Below are 24,834 nucleotides of genomic sequence, written 5' to 3'. Positions count from 1 at the left end.
TTTTGCTCTGTATTGGATTTCCTGAGACCTGCCCTGCTCCCCTTCCCACAGCCTTTGTGTCCCCCTCCCCAGGGTCTTCCCATCCTTAATCAGGTCACCTCTCTCAGCCCTTAACAAATTGTTGGTTGGCTCAGGTGAGAGGCCCTGTAATTACGCCACTTCTTTTGCCTCTTTAATAACGTTGGAGACAGAGTATAATTCTGTGAGGGGACAGAGGAATATATAATTTAGTGTCCTTTTCCTGAGCCAACGTGAACTCCGTGCATGTAGAATCTTGCACGCTTCAGGGGTAAAAAGTGATCTGTTGTCTCAGCAAGCATGTTATGGGAGCAAAATACATACTGAGTCCATCCAACCACAGAAGCCTCTTTGGATGTGTGTCCAGCTTGCTTGGGATGCGTCACCTTTCTTTGATGAAGAGACTTTTCACTGGAGGGAAACCAGCTCAGCTGGGTTTGTTTATGAGACACACTGATCCTGGCCACCGTCACAGGAACTCGCCGTTGCCTAAGCTAGAAACCTGGGCACCGTCCTTAACTCACCTGGACCCTCCATGTCTCACATCAGCTCAGCTGGACCTAATCTCTCTGCTTGGCCTCTTTCCCTCAGTCCCCAGCGCCACTGCCCTGCACATTCTCACCAGGGCAGCGGCAACAACCTAGGAATGGTCGCCTCCTGCCTGGCCCCTCCTGTCCTCCTTCCACTCTGACTCAGGCCCAGACGGTGAAGGTCATCCTCCTCCACCAGCACCGACCCCCTCACCTATCCAGTCTCACACCCATGTATCCATGTCCACACACACCCCCCCCCGAGCAGCCCCACATTCCCTGGGGTTACAGCCATATCCACAGTTCTTAATCTGGCTTCTATGGACAGAACACACGTGGACACATGAGTGTCCTAAAGTAGAGTGTGTAACCCTGTGTGTGTGTGTTTCTAGGAGAGGGTCCTTGGCTTTCATAAAATTCCTTTTTTTAAAATTTATTTTATTTTAATTTTTGGCTGCTTTGGGTCTTCGTTGCTGCGCATGGGCTTTCTCTAGTTGCGGTTTGCGGGGGCCACTCTTCGCTGCGGTGCAAGGGCTTCTTATTGTGGTGGCTTCTCTTGTTGCGGAGCACGGGCTCTAGGCGCACAGGCTTCAGTAGTTGTGGCACGTGGGCTTAGTTCCTCCGCGGCATGTGAGATCTTCCCGAACCAGGGCTCGAACCCGTGTCCCCTGCATTGGCAGGCGGATTCTTAACCACTGCACCACCAGGGAAGCCCCGGCTTTCATAAAATTCTTAAAGAGGACCTAAGGACCCCCAGGTTTCAGAACTTTGGTGTTTGAATGTGTTCCTCCCCTTTCGTGTCACCTCTTCACCTGGTGAGCTGCTCTTGACGACTCTGCTCAAATGTCACCTGCTTTCTTGCTTGACGTCCCCTTCTCGGTGTCCCCACGGCTGTGCTTACCGAGCACTTTCCCGGCTGGGATTTCCCTAGTCATTCACATAACCTGTTCCCCTACTGGACCCCGAGCCCCTGGGGCTGAGGGCTGTCCCTCTGTGTCCCGCCTCCGGCACAGCGTCTGGCATGTGGTCAGCTCATAGTCTACACTGGTGGAAGAAGGAAAGAGACCACATTCTCCGTGGAGAGTCCCCACTCCGTCAAGCGATGGGACCGCTCCTGCCTCGCTCCCCCTCACGGGCGGGCCCACGTGGGTTGCCTCCCTCTCGCATGTTTGCAGACGTTTAAGAGGTTGAAGGCCCAGCTGTCCGGCATTTACATGGAGCAATCAGACTTCCATTTGACGTGTAATGATTTTTAAATTACCTCTTGACAAATTTTGAGCTCTTTGTTTTTCTTTTCTTTCTCCCATTCCTCTTCAGATTGATGCACTGAGTAAAAGAAGCAAAGAAGCTGAGGCGGCCTTCTTGAATGTCTACAAGAGATTGATTGATGTTCCAGGTAAGCCCAGCGCTTGTAGCCCACCTGCGGGCATGGCGTCTGGTGAGTCAGTGGGCTTCTGGCTGATCCTTCTCAGCCTCCCTAAGGCAACTTCCCCAGGAAACTGGGGAGTTCTGGGAATGTGAATTCTCCAAAACCCAGACTTGGGATGAGTATGGAAATCAGATGCGTATTTGCTGAAGTAATGGAGTTGCCTCCAGTTGATGCCTTTGGAAATGCAGAAACTCAGACCTGTGGGGCTACCTTTAGCTTTGGTTTAAAATGCTGCACGTTTCACAGAGAAGAAAGAGAACCCGCGTGTGCGCTATGCAGACGTCCTGGATATTCACGGTTCTGGGCTGACCAATTCCACGTTCAGGAATGGCCCTGATAGGGCACCTGGAATGCCTTGCTCCCCTCCCAGGTCGTCCAGGGAATCAGTGGCCTCTGGCCAAGTCTTTCACTTAATATCCAAGGGCAAGCGGTAGCCCATTTAACTACAGTATATATGGGTTGTTTTTTCTTTTGAAGGAACTAAAGAGTTAAAATTTTAATAATGCTTGCTATGCATTCAGAGAGATAATGGCTCCCCATTCCTTATTCTAGAAAAGTGAGGCAGAATTTAGAGCACCCACTGGTCCCATCGATCCTCTGTTCTCAGGCAGTCCACTCACCTAATCCGTGGGGAGGTGATGGACATGATCACATGGGTCCCAACTCAGTCCTGAAAAGACTCAGATCTGAAAATTAGCCACTTGAATGTCATCTTGTGCTGACCAAGGAAACCCAGTTACCGCCACCCTCCCCTCCCCACCCATTAGAGCTGTGCACTTGCCCTCATTAGGAATCCTCTGTGCGTCACTGATATTACTAGAACTGCTCTAACAAAGCAAAGCAGAAACAAGTCTCCTTTGTTTCTGTATTGTATTCTAATTCAGGTCCACTGAGGGCTTTGCTGTCCCCTCTGGGAGCCGGGGTTAACAGAGGCCGCACCAAGCTACGGACAGCAGAAAGTACATTAGACCCTTCGGACGGGGGTAGGGAGATCCAGATTCTCCCGCCAGGGCCTTGTTGTGAGGTCTTGGTCACATCCCTTTTCCCTCTCTGAACCTCAATTTTCTCATCTGTAAAATGGAATAAGGTAGGGGAACAGCCTAGTGATGGAGAGGGGTTGTCTTTGTTCTAACCTTTTGCTGTCTTATGAGCTTACCCCACTCTTAGTTCCACATTCTAGCCCTTTGGTTTTCTGCAAGAGTTTGTGTCCACCTAGGGGTTTCCTGAATACTCTGACTGAGGCTCATGTGGAGGCTGCTTCACAATAAATGGATCATTCAGGGCTCTCTTTCTCAGGCTCTGGCAGTTTGGTGGACCCACTTGCATTTTCTTGTGCAAGTGCTAGTTTTGTGTTGGTGACTTAGTTGAAAGGGGCCTGGTTTATTTTGCCTTTGCCAGAGACCCAGAGAGCCTGCAGCTACTGTTTTCTAAATAATCTACACTCTTTTTAAAAGTCTGATTTGTCTCTGGGTTTTCCCTTAGTGAGGTTTCTCCACTGGGAAGCCACTTGAACGAGTCGTTGGGTTTCTTCTTCTGCAGTTATTTTCCATCTTGACTTCTTACAGACAAAAACGAGACCACTCTTCTCATCAACACTCCTCTTTGCCTGAGCAGTCCTTATTCATATACGTATATAATTTTTATGGAACTCTGATCATAACATGACTATATAGTTATAGTCTGCTTTTTTCACTTAATGTTATCCCGTCAGCATTTTCCTTATACTGGTGATTTTCTTTGTAATTATCATTTATGGCTGGCAGTTTTAATTTCAGGTGGTGGGGGTGAATAATGTTTGACGTTGTCTGTAATAATGAGTTAATCAGAGTACATTTGCACACCACGTAGATCACCTTTACCCGCCTCCCAGATATTTCTCTTACAAACACTGTGGTCTGACACATCTAACAACTACTTGAAAAGCAGCAATGGAGCTTGGAGCCCTCAACCTGTGTTTTGAAGTCCGCTTATTGCTCAGATGAAGTAATCGTGTGGCTGAGGCTTACAGGAAGGGCCTGGTCAATAGCAGTGCATTTACTGACGGTCAGTCACACAGCTGGGGAGACTTGGGGGGCCTTAACTGTCTGTGTGCTCCAGGCTTCAATCCAGCTGAATCCAGAAATGTAGGTGGGGTGTGTCGAGTTCTGGTTTCAAGAAATAACAACTTATGCTATCTCAGGAAAATAAAGGAAGCTCTTGGAAATAATGGGAAGGGTATTTTGGCCATGTGGCCCAGCTCCAGGAGCCCGGGAAGAGGTGACCAGCCAGCCCTACCACATCACCACCACCGCTGCCACACTTTTGGACATTTTACTTACCTGTGTGTTTTCTTGTTCCTTATCTGCTGGTCCTACTAGAATGAAAGCTCTCTGAGGACAGTTTTGCTTGATCGCTCTGTGCCTAGCACCTGGAGTAGGGCCTGGCATAGCACAGCTGTTGACATGTGACATGAGGCTGTTCACCCAGAGCCATCCAGGGTCCTTGGCAGCGGAATGCACCAGGGGTCACGCTGGTGGCTCTTGGAGCTTTGTTTCAGTTCGGTAGTTCGGTTCTCGCCCCTGAGTGTCAGCCTGTATATCCTCCTGGACATCCCCGCTGGACTGACTGAGGGGCACCTGAAATGACCCAGTGTGTCCAGAGGAAACAGTCTCCTTCTCTTGGCGAGTGACACCACCTGCCACCCCGGTGCTCACGCCAGAGCACTGGGTCAACAAGCCCTGGCCGTCCTACCCCCAGAAGGTCCTCGATTCCATCCACTTCTCTCCATCCCAACCTCCGCCCTCCACTCTGCGGTTCAGGCCACCTCTCCCGTGTCCACAGTGTGGCGATGCCAGGCTTCCTGCCAGCAGGAATGGGTCCTTCTCCTCGCCGTGGGCAGGCCCAGCCCATTCTGAGCTGATCTCTTCCAGCTCCTCCAGATTGACTTGTTGAGACGCTGCTTCTTGACCTCCCAGGTCCAGCCTAGGTGTGCCCTTCGCGCGCACACACACCCCGCTCCCCACACCCTGGGTCTGTTTACCTTTGTTATAACTACAGTAAGTCCCCTACATACGAACGAGTTCTGTTCCGAGAGCACGTTCATAAATCCAGTTTGTTCATAAGTCCGACGAAGTTAGCCTAGGTACCCAACTAACACAATCGGCTATATAGTACTGTACTGTAATCGGTTTATAATACTTTTCACACAAATAATACGTAAAAAACAAACACAAAAAGTAAAAGAAACCATTTTTAATCTTACAGTCCCTTGAAAAGTACACAAGTACAGTACAACAGCTGGCATACAGGGGCACGTTCGCATCTTTGAAAGTTCGCAACTCGAAGGTTCGTAGGTAGGGGACTTACTGTACTTGCTACTCAGCTCTTTTCCTTCCTGGCTGGGCAGAGACTGGGGCAGGGTTGTCTCGTCCCTGATTATGTGCCTGGTGTCTACCCCGGCGCCTGTCACGTAGCAGAAACTCGATAAATATTTGTCGAATGAATGATTAAATTAATGGATCAAATTATTTCTTCAGGATGCTTCCTGAGGTTTATCGGTATCGCACCGTAGTTGTTCGCATTGAACCTATCCTGAGATTGACAGCTTGCCGTTGGGGAAGAGCCCTCTGGTGCATATAACCACCTAAGTTACGAGAGAACAGAATGTATCTTTCCTGGAGATGGAGCAGTTTACTAGCTCTCTGAACTCTCCTTTTGCTTTGCTGTCACTCTGTAAAGATTTGCCTGCCTGCAGAGACATTTATATAACGCTTAGCATTCGGGGTTCATCAAACCAGCACGTGCGCTTCAAAGGCCTTGGGTTTTGGTGGCCAGTACTGGCGTCCAGAATCTGTGTTGGGTTGAGTAGCTGTCCGGCTGGCATCCCAAGCTTTACACACCCAGCCCCGAGCATGGAGCAGTGGACCCCGCTCCACCCCAGCCCTTTCCTTCCCCCGGTGGTGCGACTCCATTGTTCAAGGCAAAAGAAACAGTGGGGTCACCCGGCTCCTCCCTCCTCTCATCTTCCACGTCTGAAAATCCCAAGTAGTGTTATTTCTCCTTCCAAAAGTCTCCTTCGGATTAAAGACACTGAGTAAACATTTAAAGACATAATTGTCCTGATGCATCCTCTGAACAGTTGCCATAGTTAAGACCCCATGTTTACCTCTTTCTCACTTGTCAGCAGATCGCTCCTCATCCCCTCGTCAGTTTTGAGGGTATTTTAAGATGCTTTTTATCAGAAATATCCTGCCACTTCAACCAAAGCATGCTCTCCTTCCCCGCCGCTGTGACCCTTGGCTCTGTGGGGCTACCAGGCCAGCACCTGTCCCCCCCGCTGTGTCTCAGGAACCCTGCTGAGTGCCGGGGATGGCACCGACAGCTTCCTGTTCTCGTGGACTCGAGTCTGGTGGGAATGTGGGCATCCAAAAGTCTTCACACAGGGACTTCCCTGGCGGTCCAGTGGTTAAGACTTCACGCTTCCAATGCAGGGGGCACAGGTTCCATCCCTGGTCGGGGAACTAAGATTCCCACAGGCCACACAGCACGGCCAAAAAAAAAAAAAGTCATCACACAGATAATGATTGAATTTTAGGTGTGATAAGTGCTTGGAAGGCAGAGCCCACTGGGCACGAGTGTGTAGGTGGGGAAGGATGGGGCAGGGTCGGAGGCGGCTGTGAGCCCAGGGAGCACGAGGAGGAGAGGGCAGTGACGAGAGTGGCCACGTACCGTTATCACCCACAGCAGGACACCATCTGCAGTGCAGGGGCCCTGTTCCTGGTCGTGCCTAGGTCAAGGGAATGCACTGACTCGGCAGGGAGGGGCCCGGTAGGGTATGCAAAGGATTCTGGACTTTAACAAACCATTGATGAATTTTAAGCAGGGAAATGACATGGTCAGATTTGCATAATAAAAAAGTCATCCTGGGGCTTCCCTGGTGGCAGTGGTTAAGAATCCACCTGCCCGTGCAGGGGACACGGGTTCGAGCCCTGGTCCGGGAAGATCCCACATGCCGCGGAGCACCTAAGCCCGTGTGCCACAATTACTGAACCTGCGCTCTAGAGCCCGCGAGCCACAACTACTGAAGCCCGCGCGCCTAGAGCCCGTGCTCCACAACAAGAGAAGCCACCGCAATGAGAAGCCCGCGCACCGCTACGAACAGCAGCCCCCGCTCGCCGCAACTAGAGAAGGCCCACGCGCAGCAACAAAGACCCAACACAACCCAAAGTAATTAATTAAGTAAGTAAGTAATTAATTAAAAGAAAAAAGTCATCCTGACTGCAGTTTGGAAACAGATCGGAAAGGGGTCCAAGGTGATGTGGGGCGGGAGAGATGAGGTCGCCTGGTTTCGGCCGGTGGGGGTGAAGTTGGAGAGGAACAGACGCTTGAGGAAGGAGACTTGGACGGCTCTAACCCAGGGCCCAGTTAACGCAGCAGTACTTCCTCCGTCTTTGGTAGCAATATTGTTTACATGGTTCCGTCTGGTTTACAAAATTAAAAGGAAGACCAACAAGAAGTTTGCCCAATTAGCCTCCTGTCCCTAATTCGATAATCATCCCTCATTGTTCTAGTTGAAAGTGGTCTTTGCCTTTATCGTCAACATCATGGCAGTAGGAAAGTAGTTCTACAATTCGATTCATAAAGTCACAGTTTTACATCATTAACCCAGATGGCTTCATCTGTGATTCTTATCACAGATTTTATATCGTAATTTATATGATCAACATAGCGATACCTTACACTTGCAAATGTTTACATTTTTTTATTTTAATAACCTCTGAGATTTATATTAATTAATTTGCTAATGGCTACTCACATGAGGAAAAGCATCATAGGTATCTGCTAACAACGTGACTTGGTTGAGGACACCTGGGCGAGGCCCCCCGGGATGGGGAGCCCTCGATGACAGACTCCCTAACCGGGAGACCAGCGTCCTTCTGCACTGGAGTCTGTATCTGTGGGTGAGAGCAGAGGTCAGTGGCTGTCAGCCACAGTGACCCCGGCTGTGCGGGAAACAGTTCAAGGTGTGCTGTTCAGAAATCATACTCACACATTCCCTCGGCCAGCACTTGTGGTGCCAGGCCCGGCACCGTGCACCCAAGATGCAAATGCAGCTGAGACGTGGCCCCTGCCCTCCCTCAGGTGGCTCCTACTTGGGGGGTGGGAGACTGTACAGCACCTTTGAGAGAATATCCCATAATTAAACAGGTGAAATAGGCAGCCTTCTTCCCTTACTGTAATGGAAGGAGAAATAAATGTCTCGGGTCTTAAAGTGTGACCCTCTCAGATAGCTGGGAAAATTCTGGAATGACCTCCTCTTAAAGGCCCTTGCATAACTGGAATTTTACTGCGTTCTGAGCAAAATTACCACGGTATGCATAATCTGCCGGGAATTCACCTCGCGTGGGTGACCTGCTCTTGCTTCTTGATGCTTTTCAGATTTTTTACAATGAGCATGTCTTTATCTCTACAATCGGGGGGGTGTGGGGAAGCATAAATTTGTAAAATATTCAACTTGCAATCTCAGTTTCTGAATAGCCTTTAGTGATGGATTCCAGATAAGACCGTAAGCAGCAGTCGGTGGAGTATTTGTCCACACTTAATAATTGGTATAAAACACAACTGTGCCTTTTCAGTCCCAGAAACATCTCGGCAAAGGTATTTTTTGGGGAAGTTCCTAGAAAGGAGACAAGGTTGGTGAGCTGGGCATTGCTGCTGCACAACTTCTGTTCTCTGGCTGCCAAGTCCATTGGAAGAGGCTCTGCTTGTTCTCATCACCTCCTGGCCTCTCTCTCTCGGTGCCCCCCATCCCCCACCCCCCACAACAGAGTCATCTTTCACTCCTTGCTAAGATGTAGTTTAGGTCCTACAGACACAAACCCTTCAAACACAAAGGCAGTGCCCAGAAGGATTGATTTTAAGATTTAAATCTAAGGGAGCCCATGACCAGTGATATAAAATATTCATGGACTCGTGAAACTCTGCTGGCACTCAGCGTTTCCTGACTGGCTCCGCTCACTGCATTTCCCTCGGATAACTGGCCTGCGATCAGAAGGAGAAGGTGTTAGTTTTCAGAAGCCTTGAAAGAGAACCAGCAGAAGGGAGCCCGTTTTGTAGGCTGCTCCGTTTTCAGCACCCACGCCAAGATGCCCCTGCTCCCGGGTGCTGCTGAGGGGCGGTCGGAGGTTTCTGTCAGGATTTAGGAAAACCTTCTCTCCTGGAGAATATCCCCATCAGCCCCCATCAGCCTTGCATCTGAGGATCCAGAAGTAAAGAGGGACATCATCAGTTCTGAGAGCTGCTCTTTTTTTGGCCGCACCGCGTGGCATGTGGGATGTCAGTTCCCCGACCAGGGATCGAACCTGCGCCCCCTGCATTGGAAGCGCAGAGTCTTAACCACTGGACCGCCAGGGAAGTCCCGAGAGCTGCTTTTTAATGTTTCTCCATAAGACTGAAATAGTGAGCCGGTCCTTTGTGCCTGTCAAGCTGTTTTAAGTGAGGACATGCTCTCAGTTAAAACCAGAAAACACTGTTCTTTCCATTCTTTTTCTTTCTTCCCCGTCTGTCCCCCGATCAAGGCTGTGTAGTAAGCACTCCTGGCAAAAAGTGACAAAATCTTGTGATTAGTTAGAAATATCCCTTGCTTCTCGTACCAAGCTTTTCACCGGCATGCATCCTGGTGGCATTTTTGAAGGCTGTGCGATGTGGCCGCCCCAGCCTGCTCCTGTGAGGCTGCTCCAGTCCGTGTCTTCTGGTCGCCCGGTGTTGGCAGCTGCCCGTGACCAGACCCCTCCAGAGAGAACTCTTACCTCGGAGCCCCCCTTTGCATGTTTTCAGTTGACCTTCCTGAAACATCTTCATTCACACGTGAGAAGCAACCACCAGCACCAAAACGGACAAGAGAGGGACCAGGGCCGTGGCCGTGGGATGAAACTGGGGGTTGCAGGTGCCCCCCTGTCCCCTCTCCTGGGCTGCAGGACCAGAGCTGGTCCAGAGCAGCCTCGGGGGACAAGGGACAGTCACGCTCTGACCAGTGCTGGGGTAACTGCAACCCAGACGAGCCGGCAACCTCTCCACCCTCCTTGACCAGCTTGAAACAAACCTGGGGCCCAAGGAGCCGATCGTTCGCAGGCTGAGGAAGCAGCTCCACACGTGTTAAAGAAAGGCCAGCCTGACAAGATGGGCGTCTGAGTCGCCTGCTGCCCCACCTTCAGGGCTCTCCCCCGGCCTCCTGTCCCGGCCCCCCGACCCATCTGGAGAACTCACTGGAAGTGACTCGGTGACTTGGCTTTCGGTGTGGCCCGGCGGGGGGTGTGGGGGTGGCGTCTTCCTGCCTCTGCTGTGACTGGGGTGGTCCTGGCACACGCGCTCTCTAGACAGCTTCTCATCAGTTGCTCATCAGCATGCTAATTGCTGTGTGACTAATTATGCCCTGAATTCCAGTTGATTTTCTTAATGAGACAGCTGGGTTAATTATGTAATCGTATGATTACATTAGCCTAGAGTGCCCTGGCGGAGGGGAGCGTCTGCCGCGCTCTGATGTCACTGCGGGGATGGCGCTCACGGTGCCATCCGCTCTCTGGCCGGTGGCAGGGGCTCTGTGCACACGTGGGCTGGGGTCCAGGGAGGTCATTCTTTGCGGTCCTCACGACAGAAGCAGCCACCACCGCCTGCCCCCGCTGCACACACACGCCCCGGCACCCCACGGCCCGACGGAATCGGAGCCCCACTCCTCAGCCCCGCTGCCTGCCGTGCGGTTCAGCAGCGCCTCTTCCTCCTCCCGGGATGTCCTGCCCCGGGACTGTTGGTGTGACGGTGGTCCAGGGCATCCTCACCAGTGTCCCAAAGTCCCTGCAGGACCACACTGCACTGGTTTACATAAAGTCAGAACAGCCCAGACTGGCCCCACCCTTATTGCCACCATCCCCCTTACAGGTGCTATTTCACACCTTCTTTCCACCCTGATCTCTGCACACCTCGTGTTTCACTGAGAAAATACATGTGCTCGGAGGGTGACATCTCTCTCCACTGGCCGCTCTCTCCTCTGAGAGTCCACTGGGCCCGCAGAACCCACCTCCCCCCTGGTTATGCGCCTCCTCAGACCCTCTCTCCCTCTGCAGGACTCTGAGTGTGGGGCACCCTAGACTCTCCCTGGGTGACTCTGATGTCTATTTTTTTTTTTGAATTTTTGAATTTTATTTATTTTTTTATACAGCAGTTTCTTATTAGTCATCAATTTAATACACATCAGTGTATACATGTCAGTCCCAATCGCCCAATTCATCACACCACCACCCCCACCCCCCTGCTGCTTTCCCCCCTTGGTGTCCATACATTTGTTCTCTACATCTGTGTCTCAGTTTCTGCCCTGCAGACCGGTTCATCTGTACCATTTTTCTAGGTTCCGCACATATGTTAATATACGACATTTGTTTTTGTTTGTAGATTTTCTGATGATGCCCATTCTAACTGGTGAGAGGTGATACATCATTGTACTTTTGATTTGCATTTCTCTAATAATTAGTGATGTTGAGCAGCTTTTCATGTGCTTCTTGGCCATCTGTATGTCTTCTTTGGAGAAATGTCTATTTAGCTCTTCTGCCCATTTTTGGATTGGGTTGTTCGTTTTTTTCATATTGAGCTGCATGAGCTGTTTATATATTTTGGACATTAATCCTTTGTCCATTGATTCGTTTGCAAATATTTTCTCCCATTCTGATGGTTGTCTTTTCGTCTTGTTTATGGTTTCCTTTGCTTTCCAAAAGCTTTGAAGTTTCATTAGGTCCCATTTGTTTATTTTTGTTTTTATTTCCATTACTCTAGGAGGTGGATCAAAAAAGATCTTGCTGTGATTTATGTCAAAGAGTGTTCTTCCTATGTTTTCCTCTAAGAGTTTTATAGTGTCCGGTCTTACATTTAGGTCACTAATCCATTTTGAGTTTATTTTTGTGTAGGGTGTTAGGGAGTATTCTAATTCCATTCTTTTACATGTAGCTGTCCAGTTTTCCCAGCACCACTTATTGAAGAGACTGTCTTTTCTCCATTGTATATCTTTGCCTCCTTTGTCATAGATTAGTTGACCATAGGTGCGTGGGTTTATGTCTGGGCTTTATATCTTGTTCCGTTGATCTATGTTTCTGTTTTTGTGCCAATACCATATTGTCTTGATTACTGTAGCTTTGTAGTATAGTCTGAAGTCAGGGAGTCTGATTCCTCCAGCTCCATTTTTTTCCCTCAAGACTGCTTTGGCTTTTCGGGGTCTTTTGTGTCTCCATGCAAATTTTAAGATTTTTTGTTCTAGTTCTGTATAAAATGCCATTGGTAATTTGATAGGGATTGCATTGAATCTGTAGATTGTTTTGGGTAGTATAGTCATTTTCACAATATTGATTCTTCCAATCCAAGAACATGGTATATCTCTCCATCTATTGGTATCATCTTTAATTTCTTTCATCAGTGTCTTATAGTTTTCTGCATTCAGGTCTTTTGTCTCCCTAGGTAGGTTTATTCCTAGGTATTTTATTCTTTTTATTGCAATGGTAAATGGGAGTGTTTCCTTAATTTCTCTTTCAGATTTTTCATCATTAGTGTATAGGAATGCAAGAGATTTCTGTGCATTAATTTTGTATCCTGCAACTTTCCCAAATTCATTGATTAGCTCTAGTAGTTTTCTGGTGGCATCTTTAGGATTCTCTATGTATAGTATCATGTCATCCACAAACAGTGACAGTTTTACTTCTTCTTTTCCAATTTGTATTCCTTTTATTTCTTTTACTTCTCTGATTGCCGTGGCTAGGACTTCCAAAACTATGTTGAATAATAGTGGTGAGAGTGGACATCCTTGTCTCGTTCCTGATCTTAGAGGAAATGCTTTCAGTTTTTCACCATTGAGAATGATGTTTGCTGTGTGTTTGTCGTATATGGCCTTTAATATGTTGAGGTAGGTTCCCTCTATGCCCACTTTCTGGAGACTTTTTATCATAAATGGGTGTTGAATTTTGTCAAAAGCTTTTTCTGCATCTATTGAGATGATCATATGGTTTTTATTCTTCCATTTGTTAATATGGTGTATCACATTGATTGATTTGCGTATATTGAAGAATCCTTGCATCCCTGGGGTAAATCCCACTTGATCATGGTGTATGATCCTTTTAATGTGTTGCTGGATTCTTTTTGCTAGTGTTTTGTTGAGGATTTTTGCATCTATATTCATCAGTGATATTGGTCTGTAATTTTCTTTTTTTTTGTAGTATCTTTGTCTGGTTTTGGTATCAGGGTGATGGTGGCCTCATAGAATGAGTTTAGGAGTGTTCCTTCCTCTGCAATTTTTGGAAGAGTTTGAGAAGGATGCGTGTTAGCCCTTCTCTAAATGTTTGATAGAATTCACCTGTGAAGCCATCTGGTCCTGGACTTTTGTTTGTTGGAAGATTTTTAATCACAGTTTCAATTTCATTACTTGTGATTTGTCTGTTCATATTTTCTATTTCTTCCTGGTTCAGTCTTGGAAGGTTATACCTTTCTAAGAATTTGTCCATTTCTTCAGGTTGTCCATTTTATTGGCATAGAGTTGCTTGTAGTAGTCTCTTAGGATGCTTTGTAGTTCTGCGGTGTCTGTCGTAACTTCTCCTTTTTCATTTCTAATTTTATTGATTTGAGTCCTCTCCCTCTTTTTCTTGATGAGTCTGGCTAATGGTTTATCAATTTTGTTTATCTTCTCAAAGAACCAACTTTTAGTTTTATTGATCTTTGCTATTGTTTTCTTTGTTTCTCTTTCATTTATTTCTGCTCTGATCTTTATGATTTCTTTCCTTCTGCTAACTTTGGGTTGTGTTTGTTCTTCTTTCTCTAGTTCCTGTAGGTGTAAGGTTAGATTGTTTGAGATTTTTCTTGTTTCTTGAGGTAGGCTTGTATAGCTTTAAACTTCCCTCTTAGAACTGCTTTTGCTGCATCCCATAGGTTTTGGATCGTCGTGTTTTCATTGTCATTTGTCTCTAGGTATTTTCTGATTTCCTCTTTGATTTCTTCAGTGATCTCTTGGTTATTTAGTAACATATTGTTTAGCCTCCATGTGTTTGTGTTTTTTACGTTTTTTTTCCCTGTAGTTCATTTCTAATCTCATAGCGTTGTGGTCAGAAAAGATGCTTGATATGATTGCAATTTTCTTAAATTTACTGAGGCTTGATTTGTGACCCAAGATGTGATCTATCCTGGAGAATGTTCCGTGTGCACTTGAGAAGAAAGTGTAATCCGCTGTTTTTGGATGGAATGTCCTATAAATGTCAATTAAATCTATCTGGTCTATTGTGTCATTTAAAGCTTGTGTTTCCTTATTAATTTTCTGTCTGGATGATCTGTCCCTTGGTGTAAGTGAGGTGTTAAAGTCCCCCACTATTATTGTGTTACTGTCGATTTCCTCTTTTATAGCTGTTAGCAGTTGCCTTATGTATTGAGGTGCTCCTATGTTGGGTGCATGTATATTTATAATTGTTATCTCTTCTTCTTGGATTGATCCCTTGATCATTATGTAGTGTCCTTCCTTGTCTCTTGTAACAGTCTTTATTTTAAAGTCTATTTTATCTGATATGAGTATTGCTACTCCAGCTTTCTTTTGATTTCCATTTGCATGGAATATCTTTTTCCATCCCCTCACTTTCAGTCTGTATGTGTCCCTAGGTCTAAAGTGGGTCTCTTGTAGACAGCATATATATGGATCTTGTTTTTGTATCCATTCAGCAAGCCTGTGTCTTTTGGTTGGAGCATTTAATCCATTCATGTTTAAGGTAATTATCAATGTGTATGTTCCTATGACCATTTTCTTAATTGTTTTGGGTTTGTTTTTGTAGGTCCTTTTCTTTTGCGTTTCCCACTTAGAGAAGTCCCTTTAGCATTTGTTGTAGAGCTGGTTTGGTGGTGCTGAATTCTCTTAGCTTTTGCTTGTCTGTAAAGCTTTTGATTCCTCCATTGAATCTGAATGAGATCCTTGCCGGGTAGAGTAGTCTTGGTTGTAGGTTCTTCCCTTTCATCACTTTAAGTATATCATGCCACTCCCTTCTGGCTTGTAGAGTTTCTGCTGAGAAATCAGCTGTTAAGCTTATGGGAGTTCCCTTGTATGTTATTTGTCATTTTTCCCTTGCTACTTTCAATAATTTTTTTTGTCTTTAATTTTTACCAATTTGATTACTATGTGTCTTGGCGTGTTTCTCCTTGGGTTTATCCTGTATGGGACTCTCTGCGCTTCCTGGACTTGGGTGGCTATTTCCTTTCCCATGTTAGGGAAGTTTTCGACTATAATCTCTTCAGATATTTTCTCGGGTCCTTTCTCTCTCTGTTCTCCTTCTGGGACCCCTATAATGCGAATGTTGTTGTGTTTAATGTTGTCCCAGAGGTCTCTTAGGCTGTCTTCATTTCCTTTCATTCTTTTTTGTTTATTCTGTTCCGCAGCAGTGAATTCCACCGTTCTGTCTTCCAGGTCACTTATCCGTTCTTCTGCCTCAGTTATTCTGCTATTGATTCCTCCTAGTGTATTTTTCATTCCAGTTATTGTATCATTCATCTCTGTTTGTTTGTTCTTTAATTCTTCTAGGTCTTTGTTAAACATTTCTTGCATCTTCTCCATCTTTGTCTCCATTCTTTTTCCAAGGTCCTGGATCATCTTCACTATCATTATCCTGAATTCTTTTTCTGGAAGGCTGCCTATCTCCACTTCATTTAGTTGTTTTTCTGGGGTTTTATCTTGTTCCTTCATCTGGTACATAGCCCTCTGCCTTTTCATCTTGTCTGTCTTTCTGTGCATGTGGATTTTGTTCCACAGGCTGCAGGATTGTAGTTCTTACTGCTTCTTCTGATGTCTGTTAGACTCTCAAACTCCACATGAGCACAGGAGAGCAGCTGATCCCCCCCAGCCTCCCCTCCCCCCGACCCCAGGAAGTAAATGGCATCACCATTCACGGAGTTGCTTCGGCCACAAAGGCAGGAGTCAGCTTGCTCTCCTTTCCCTCCCTCACACTTTAGAGCTGATCTGTCAGTAAGTCCTGCTGACCTCACCTCCAGAACGCACCCCGAATTCGACCACTTACCCCGTCAGCCATCCCTAGTCCAAGCCTCCATTACCTCTCACCACTTGAATCCACTTCCTCTGCCCATCCTTTGCACGCAGCCCACGGGTCTGAGTGGTCTTTGAGCTACTTTTGTTCATGTCCCCCAACAGTAAAAAATTTCGAATTTGTACCCCCCATATATACTACTTATTTATTTAAATGATGTACATGTGTAACTATAGTAGTGTGTGAAATAAATTGCAAATCATATACTAGAAACAGAATTTAAAGGATGTGATGAAGAGTAAAAAGGACTTAAATTTTACATTTTATTAGCAGTACAGAAAACATTTTGCTCTCACTAGAAAAAAAATTTTAAATCCACCTCATTGAGGCATAATCTATATACAGTAAAACACACTTATTTTGTGTACAATTTGATACAGTGGCCAACCACACAATCAAGATATAGAACATTCATAACCTCTCGAAAGTTCCCTTATGATCCCAAATGCCGGCAACCACTGATCTGCTTTCTGTCGATCTAGATTAGGTTCATTGTTTCTGGAGTTTCACATAAATGGGGTCCTTGGGGAGGTTCTCTGATGCGTCTGGCGTCCTTCACTCAGCGTGGCGTGTTGGGGATTATTCACCCACATTCACTGGGGAGTGGTATTCCACTGTGTGGATGTATAACGATTTGCCTACCCATCCACCTGTTCATGGACGTTTGGATTGTTTCCAGTTTGTGGCTATCGTGAATAAACCTGCTGTAAGCGTTCATAGACAGTTGTATATGGACATTTGTTTTCATTTCTTTTAGATAAATACCTAGGACTAGAATTCTTGGGGCATGGGGTAGGTGTATGTTTAGCTTGATAAGAAACCGCCAAACGGTTTTTCCAAGCAGTTGTGTCATCTTACCCCCCACCCCCAAACATGTGTGGGAGTTCCAGTTGTTCTGTGTCCTCTCCACCATTTGGTATTGTCAGTGTTTTAGATATTAGACATTCTAGTGAGTGTAGAACGTATTTCACTGTGACTTCAATTTGCATTTTTCTTGATGACTAATGATGCTAAATTTTTATTCATGTGCTTTTGGACCTTCATAGATCTTCACTTATAAGGTGTCTGTTTAAATCTTCTGCACATTTTTTTTTAATGGGTTGTTTGGCTTACTATTGAATTGTAGCTTTGCTGTAGTCTAGATACAAGTCCTTTGTCAAATATATGCACTGCAAATATTTTCTCCCATTTTCTTGTCTTTTGAAGAGCAGAAGTTTTTATTTTAATAAAGTCCAGTTTATTAATTTTTTCTTCTATTGGTTCTTGCTTTTTATGTTCTAAGAAATCATTGCCTAGTCCAAAGTCATAAATTCTTTTCTCCTATGTGTGTGGGTTTTGTGTGTGTGTGTGTGTGTGTGTGTGTGTGAAGTTACATAGTATTATCTTTTACCTTTAGGCCTATGATACATTTGAGTTAATTTTTATGTATGATATGAGATAAGGGTTGAGTTTCTTTGAAAATTAATGGATGGTATATGTGTGCGTCTTTTTTCTGGACCCTCTATTTATTTCACTGATCTGTATGTGTATCCTTATGTTAATATCATACTATCTTGATTCTTGTAGCTTTATAATCAGTCTTGAAATCAGGTAATATAAGTCCTTTTTCTTTGGTCTTCTTTTTCAAAATCGTTTTGGCTAATTGAGTTTCTATGTAAATTTTAGACTCGGCTTGTCAGTTTTTACAAACAAGCCTGCCAGGATTTTGATCTGGATTCCACTTTATCTATAGATCAATTTGAGGAAAATTGACAACACTATTGAGTCTTCCAGTCCAAACATCGTATATTTCTTTATGTCTTTAATTTCCCTCAGCAGTATTTTGTAGTTTTCAATATACAGGCCTGGCCCATAGTGTTCAGTTTATCCCTAAATAGGTCATGTTTTTGGATGCTGTAGTAAATGGTATTTTTTTTGGTAATTTTTTTCCAATTCTTTGATGCTTTTATATAGAAATGTGATTAATTTTTATATAGTAATATTATATTTGTGACCTTTTAAAACTTACTTCTTAGTTCTGGAAGTTTTTTTGGAGATTCCCTAGACGTTCTATCTTGAATGTCCCTTGTGCCCTTGAAGAGATTATGCACTTTACAATTGTTGGATGGAATGTTCTGTAAATTTCAGGTCAACTTGGTTGATAGCGTTACTCAAGTTTTTTTTGTCCATATTGATTTCCAATCTGTAATATCATGTATTTCTTTTTTCTTTTCTTTTTCTTTTTTTCCACACTGGCCAGGACCTCCAGTACAATGTTGAATAGAAGTAGAAAAAGCAAACATCCTTGTGCTGGTCCCAACCTTAGGGAAATCATTCACTCTTTCAACACTGAATATGATGTTAGCTGTAGTGGGTTTTTGTAGACACCCTTAAAAGTTTGAGAAAAGTCCCTTTTAGTCCTAGTTTGCTGAGAGTTTCTGTCATAAATGGGTATTGAATTTTGTCAGATTTTTTTCTGCCTCAATTGAGCTAATCATATGATTTTTCTCTTTTATTCTCTTAATATGATGAAATCGTTTAATTTTCTAGTGTTAAACCAACTTTGCCTTCCTAGGATAAGTCTTACTTGGTTATGATGTATTGTGCTTTTTAGAATTTGCTGGTTTAATTTGCTGATATTTTACTAAGGATTTCTGCATTTAAGTTCATTAGGAATATAGCACTGTAGTTTTTTGCCTATTTTTTTTTCCTTTTAATGTTTTTATGAGTTTTGGTATCAAGGTAGTACTGCTGGTCTTATCAAATGAGGTTAAGTGCTGAAAGAGTTTATGTAAGATTGCCATTACTTCTTCCTAAAACATCTCTAGTTCACCAGTGAAGCCATCCAGGCCTGGGATTTTCTTTGTTGCAAGGTGTTTGTTTGTTTGTTCTTCCATTGCTCCCACACCCCCTCTCCCCATTGCGAACCACAAGTCTGTTCTCTATGTTTATGAGTCTATTTCTGTTTCGTAATAACTTCATTTGTGTTATATTTTAGATTCCACACATAAGTGATGTCATGTGGTATTTGTCTTTCTCTTTCTGACTTACTTCATTTAGTGCGATAATCTCTAGGTCCATTCATGTTGCTGCAAATGGCATTATTTCATTCTTTTGTATGGCTAAGTAGTATTCCATTGTATATATGTACCACATCTTCTTTATCTATTCCTCTGTTGATGGACATTTAGGTTGTTACCATGTCTTGGCTATTGTGCATAGTGCTGCTATGAACATAGGGGTGCATGTATCTTTTTTAATTATAGCAAGGTTTTTAATTATAAATTTTACTTCTTTAACAGATAGAGGTCTATTAAGATTTTTTATTTCTTCTTGAGTCAGTTTTGGTAATTTTTCAAGGAATGATCCATTTCACGTAAATTTATTAGCATAACGTTGTTGATGATATTTCATTACCTTTTAAATATCTGTAGGATGGGTAGTCATGTCCCTTTTTTCATTCCTGATCTTGGAACTTGTGAATTCTTTTTTTTTTTTTTTTCTTTTCTTGATCAGTCTGGCTAGAGCTTTCTGGAGTTTCTTAAAGTGGAGGCTCAGGTCACTGATTTATTTCACTGTGGCCAGAGAATGTGCTTGGTATGATTTCTGTTCTTTTAAGTTTATTGAGACTTGTTTTATGGTCCAGTATATTTCTGTCTTGGTGAGTGTCCCATGTGCACTTGAAGGGAATGTGTGTTCTGTAGTTTGCTGAGTGGAGTGTTCTATAAATGTCAATTAGCTCAAGTTGGTCAACAGTGTTGTTCAAGTCTTTTGTATCCATACTGATTTTATATTTAGTTGTACTATTAATTAGCAAGCACAGAGTTTTGAAATCTTTATTACTGTGGATTTTTCTTTTTCTTGTTTCACGTATATTAGTTTTTAATTCATGGTTTTGAAGCTTTGTTTTGTAGTACATTTACTTTTAGGATTGTTATATCTTCTCAATGATTTGATACTTTCAAGTTTATACAGTGATTTTATTTTTGTTAATATTCCTTGTACTAAAGTTTGCTTTGTTTCATTTTGATATAGGCACTCCAGCTTTCTTTTGATTAGTGTTTCCATGTTATATCATTTTCTATCCTTTTACTATTAACCTATCTTTTTGTTTTATTTAAGTTGTATTTCTTGTAAACAGCTCTGTCGTGTTTTTTTTTTAATCCAGTCTGACAATATGCCTTTTAAGTGGAATGTTAGATATTTTATATTTCATGTAATTATGGATAAAGAGAGGCATAAGTCTACCATCTTACTATTCACTTTCTACTTGTCTTACCTATTTTTTTGTTGTGTCTTTCTTGCTTTATTTTCATTATTTTTTGTGATCTTATTTTATCTCCTCAATTGTCTTATTAGCTATAGCTCTTTGTTTTATTTTCTTAGTGGTTACTTTAAGGTTTACATTAAGTGTCTTTAATTTATCACGCTATACTTTCAAATAATACTATACCACTTCACATACAATGTAAGAATCTTACAGTACACTTTCACTCTCTCCTTCCTGTGCTTTGTGTATTGTTATTTATTTTACTTCTCCATATGTTATAACCCTACAATACATTGTACTATTTTTGCTTTTAAATAGTCAATTATCTTTTAAAGAAATTAAAAATGAGAAAAGTAGTACTTTATTTTTACCCATATATTTACCATTTCCAGTGCAGTGTTGTTTATTCCTTTGTGTAGATGCAGGTTTCTGTCTGGCATCAGTTTCTTTTGGTCTGTAGCATTTCCTTTAACATATCTTATACTGTAGGTTCACTGGCAATGAATTCTGCCAGCTCTTGTTCATTTGAAACACACAAACAAAGTGTCTATCTCACCTTCATTTCTTTTTATTATTATTTTTAAAAATTATTTATTTTTATTTTTTTTTAATTTTTGGCTGCGTTGGGTCTTCATTGCTGCAAGCAGGCTTTCTCTAGTTGTGGCGAACGGGGGCTACTCTTCATTGCGGTGCATGGGCTTCTCATTGCAGTGGCTTCTCTTGTTGCGGAGCACAGGCTCTAGGCATGCAGGCTTCAGTAGTTGTGGCTCATGGGCTCTAGAGCGCAGTCTCAGTAGTTGTGACGCACGGGCTTAGTTGCTCCGCAGCATGGGGGATCTTCCCGGACCAGGGCTCAAACCCGTGTCTCCTGCATTGGCAGGCGGATTCTTAACCACTCCACCACGAGGGAAGCCCTCACCCTCATTTTTGAAGGATATTTTTTGTTGGGTATAAAACTATATATTGGCAGTTTTTGTTTCAGTTTTTCTCTCTCTGGACTGACTGACATCACTTCTGACAGGAGGTCTTCATCAGCCTTATCTTTCTTCCCCTAAGAGTCTTCTTTTCTCTGGCTTTTTTTTTTTTTTTGGCTGCATTGGGTCTTCACTACCGTGTGCAGGCTTTCTCTAGTTGTGAGCAGGGGCTACTCTTTGTTGCGGTGTGTGGGCTTCTCATTGTGGTGGCTTCTCTTGTTGCGGAGCATGGGCTCTAGGAGCGCAGGCTTCAGTAGTTGTAGCATGCGGGCTCAGTAGTTGTGGCGCGCAGGCCCTGGAGTGCACAGGCTCAGTAGTTGAGGCACGTGGGCTCTAGGGCACGCGGGCTCCAGTAGTTGTGGCGCATGGGCTCAGTAGTTGTGGCTCACAGCCTCTAGAGCGCAGGCTCAGTAGTTGTGGCGCACGGGCTTAGTTGCTCCGCGACATGTGGGATCTTCCTGGACCAGGGCTCAAACCTGTGTCCCCTGCATTGGCAGACGGATTCTTAACCATTGCACCACCAGGGAAGTCCCTTTTTTCTGGCTTTTAAGATTTTCTTTTTATTCCTCTTTTCAGCAATTTGATTGTGTTTATTGGTGTTCTTTGCATTTATTCTGCTTGGATTTTGTTGAGTTTCTTGGATTTGGGGGTTTATAGCTTTCACCAAATTTGGAAATTTTGCCACTTCTTTCAAATACATCCCTTGCCCCTTTCTGGGACATGTATGTTAGATTGCTTGATATTGTTTTACAGGCTGCTGAGGTTTTAGTAACTTTTTTTTTTTCAGTCTCTTCTCTGTGCTTCTATTTAGACAGTTTCTGTGACTATGTCTTTGAGTTAGTTCTCTGATCTTCTTGATTTTGCAGTGTCTAATGTGCTTTTAAGCCAATCTAGGGAATTTTTTTCATTTCAGATACTGTATTTTAAGCTCTAGAATTCCATCTGGGTCTTTATAGCTTCTGTTTCTCTCCTTATTGTGTTCATGTTTTCCTTTAAATCCTTGAGCATGCTTATAATTGTTTTAGTCTTTGTCAACTACTCCCATTATCTCTTTTTTATAAATTTATTTATTTATTTACTTTTTGGCTGCATTGCGTCTTTGTTACTGTGCGTGGGCTTTCTCTAGTTGCATTGAGCGGGGGCTACTCTTTGTTGCGGTGCAGTGGCTTCTCTTGTTGTGGAGCACAGGCTCTAGGCGTGCAGGCTTCAGTAGTTGTGGCTCGCGGGCTGTAGAGCGCAGGCTCAGTAATTGTGGCACACAGGCTTAGTTGCTCCGCGGCATGTGGGATCCTCCTGGACCAGGGCTCGAACCTGTGTCCCCTGCACTGGCAGGTGGATTGGTAACCACTGAGCCACCAGGGAAGCCCTACTCCCATTATCTCTTGTAATTTCTGGTTCTGTGTTTATTAACTGATGTTTTTTTCCCTTATTATCCTGATTCTTTGCATGTCTAGTAATTTTTGATTGGATGTTGGACATTGTAGTTAACTGGATTTTGTTGTCTTTCTTAAGAGTGTTGAAATATTTGGGGGCAGGCAGTTAAATTACTTGCAGATCAACTCAATTATTCTGAGACATGTTTTTAAGCTTTTGGGGACAGGTCCAGACTAGCCTTTACTTTAGGATTAGCTTAGCCCTCCACTCTGGTGTGGCCCTCTGATGTCTTCTACTGAATGTCCTGGCTGTTCAACAAGCCTCTCTTCTCTGGCTAGTTGCAACTTGAAAGCCTCCCAACACTGTGAGCTCTAGGAGTTGTTTACTTAGACCTTCCTTGTAGTTCTTTGTGCGGCCTTGTGGAGTTTCACCCTGTGTGTATGTATGGACCTTATCTTTTAGCAACAGATTTTATATGACTCCTCTGCAGATTTCTCTAGCTCTTTCTCTGCATATCTCCCTCCTTTCCAGGGCTCTGCCCTATCAATTCCAGGCACCTCAATCTCCTGCTCTTTAGATCTCTATCTTCTCAATCCAAGAAGACCGTCATGCTCTGCTTGGGTTCCCCCTTCCCTGTGCTGCGGTCCAGAAAGCGTTTCCTGGCAGAGAGTCAGGGTGATCATAGGGTTCACCTTACTTGTGCCCCTCTCTCAGGGATCACCGTTCCTGCTCTGCTGGTTGTACAACATCTGTAAATGGTTCTTCGTTTCATTTAGATTACCTAGTAGTCTAGTTGTTTATGGCCAGAGGGCAGGTCCAGTGCCAGTTAATCTGTCATGGCCAGGAGTAGAAATCTCCAAGTTTTGTTAATGTCGTTTTGATTTTAATGGCTGTCATAAATGGCTGGAAAAGATAACTCACAAAGATACATAGACCCAGACCAAAGCAGTGCATTATTAGCTAACTCTACAAAAATGTGATTCATATTTTTGAAACCTGCATACCAGTTATAAGAAAGTATTAGTTGAAATTCAGCTAGTAAATTTTTATTTATCATGGTATATCAATTTTTCTTGCTAACTAGTCAGAAGATAACTGTATTTTTTATATATTAACAAATGGGTTTGAAACTCGTTTTGGCAAATATTTCATCAGGTTTGAGTCGGTTGATAATAGGTAGCATCTATTGAGTAATTAACTCCGTGCCTGGCGGTCTATCACATATGATCATAGTTAATCCTTACAACAACCTAATGATATTGGCACAATTATTATGCCCAATTTATAGATAAAGAAAGTAAGATACAGAGATATTAAGTAGCTTGTCAAAGGTTGCACACCAGTAAGTGGCAGAGCTGGGATTCAATCGCATATAGTCTGGCCCACACTCTAAACAATTACCTTCTACTCCCTCTTGTCTGATATGAGGCATTGAGACATTTTTGTAGACAGTGTTATCTTTGCCCATAAGTTTATATGATGATGGGAACATTTCCAAATATCCACTTTTAGAGTGCTGTCACTGTAGATGAGTTTCATTCAAGTAGTTTTTTTTTCCCCCCTAAGTATTAAAACATCACATTTACTTCAAAGACATAGAATATGTGTTTATATTTTTTAAATGTCTGCCAGGCAGCATATTACTGATAGCCATCTGTCATCACAGAACAGGGCAGCTAATTTAGAACACTTCGCTTTTTAAAAGAAAAATTGTATAACTCATCTTTAAGCTTAAAACTCTTAAATACTTTGCAACTGGAAAACCAACAAACACTTTCGTGGTTCAGAGTACTGCAGTTTTCTTCTCATGCCCCAGTGGCTCATCTTGGCAAGAGTCCTATTCTCTGGTGGCTTTTTCCATCAGGAGTAGAATTGAATCCAAACTGAATCCCTTAGCTCACTGTAGACGCTGTATTTTCATGAGACTGACCCACTACCTACTGTGCAACAGGGCACCTCCAACATTGTATTTTCAGCTCTAGAATTCAGTTCGATTCTTCTTTGTATCATCTCTTTCTCTCCTTAATTGTGTTCATATTTTTCTTTAAATCCTTGATCACAGGCCTCCCACTCTGACCACTTGTCCTTGGCCATTTTCCCTTCCCTTCATCATACCTCACTGGCTTCTCTCTATGGCTTGTATATGCCCATCCTCGTACCCAGCTCTGGACCTTTGAAC

General features: G+C 43.7%; 1 protein-coding gene across 16 annotated transcripts in view; it reads left to right on the top strand.

The window, feature by feature from the left end:
• The window catches only part of CUX1 (cut like homeobox 1), a 371,169-nt gene that overhangs the window by 199,886 nt on the left and 146,449 nt on the right, over positions 1-24,834 (top strand). For all 16 annotated transcript variants that reach the window (XM_082431223.1, XM_082431222.1, XM_082431221.1 and 13 more), the window contains exon 4: positions 1,866-1,944. In XM_082431223.1, the coding sequence (XP_082287349.1) occupies positions 1,866-1,944 (79 nt within the window). The remainder of the gene's footprint in view (positions 1-1,865; positions 1,945-24,834) is intronic.

The sequence above is a fragment of the Balaenoptera physalus genome (genome assembly GCF_965194825.1).
Source record: "Balaenoptera physalus genome assembly, chromosome: 16".
Lineage (NCBI taxonomy): Eukaryota > Metazoa > Chordata > Mammalia > Artiodactyla > Balaenopteridae > Balaenoptera > Balaenoptera physalus.
The sequence above is the reverse complement of the archived record's forward strand: the minus strand, read 5'-3'. Positions and strand labels throughout refer to the sequence as shown.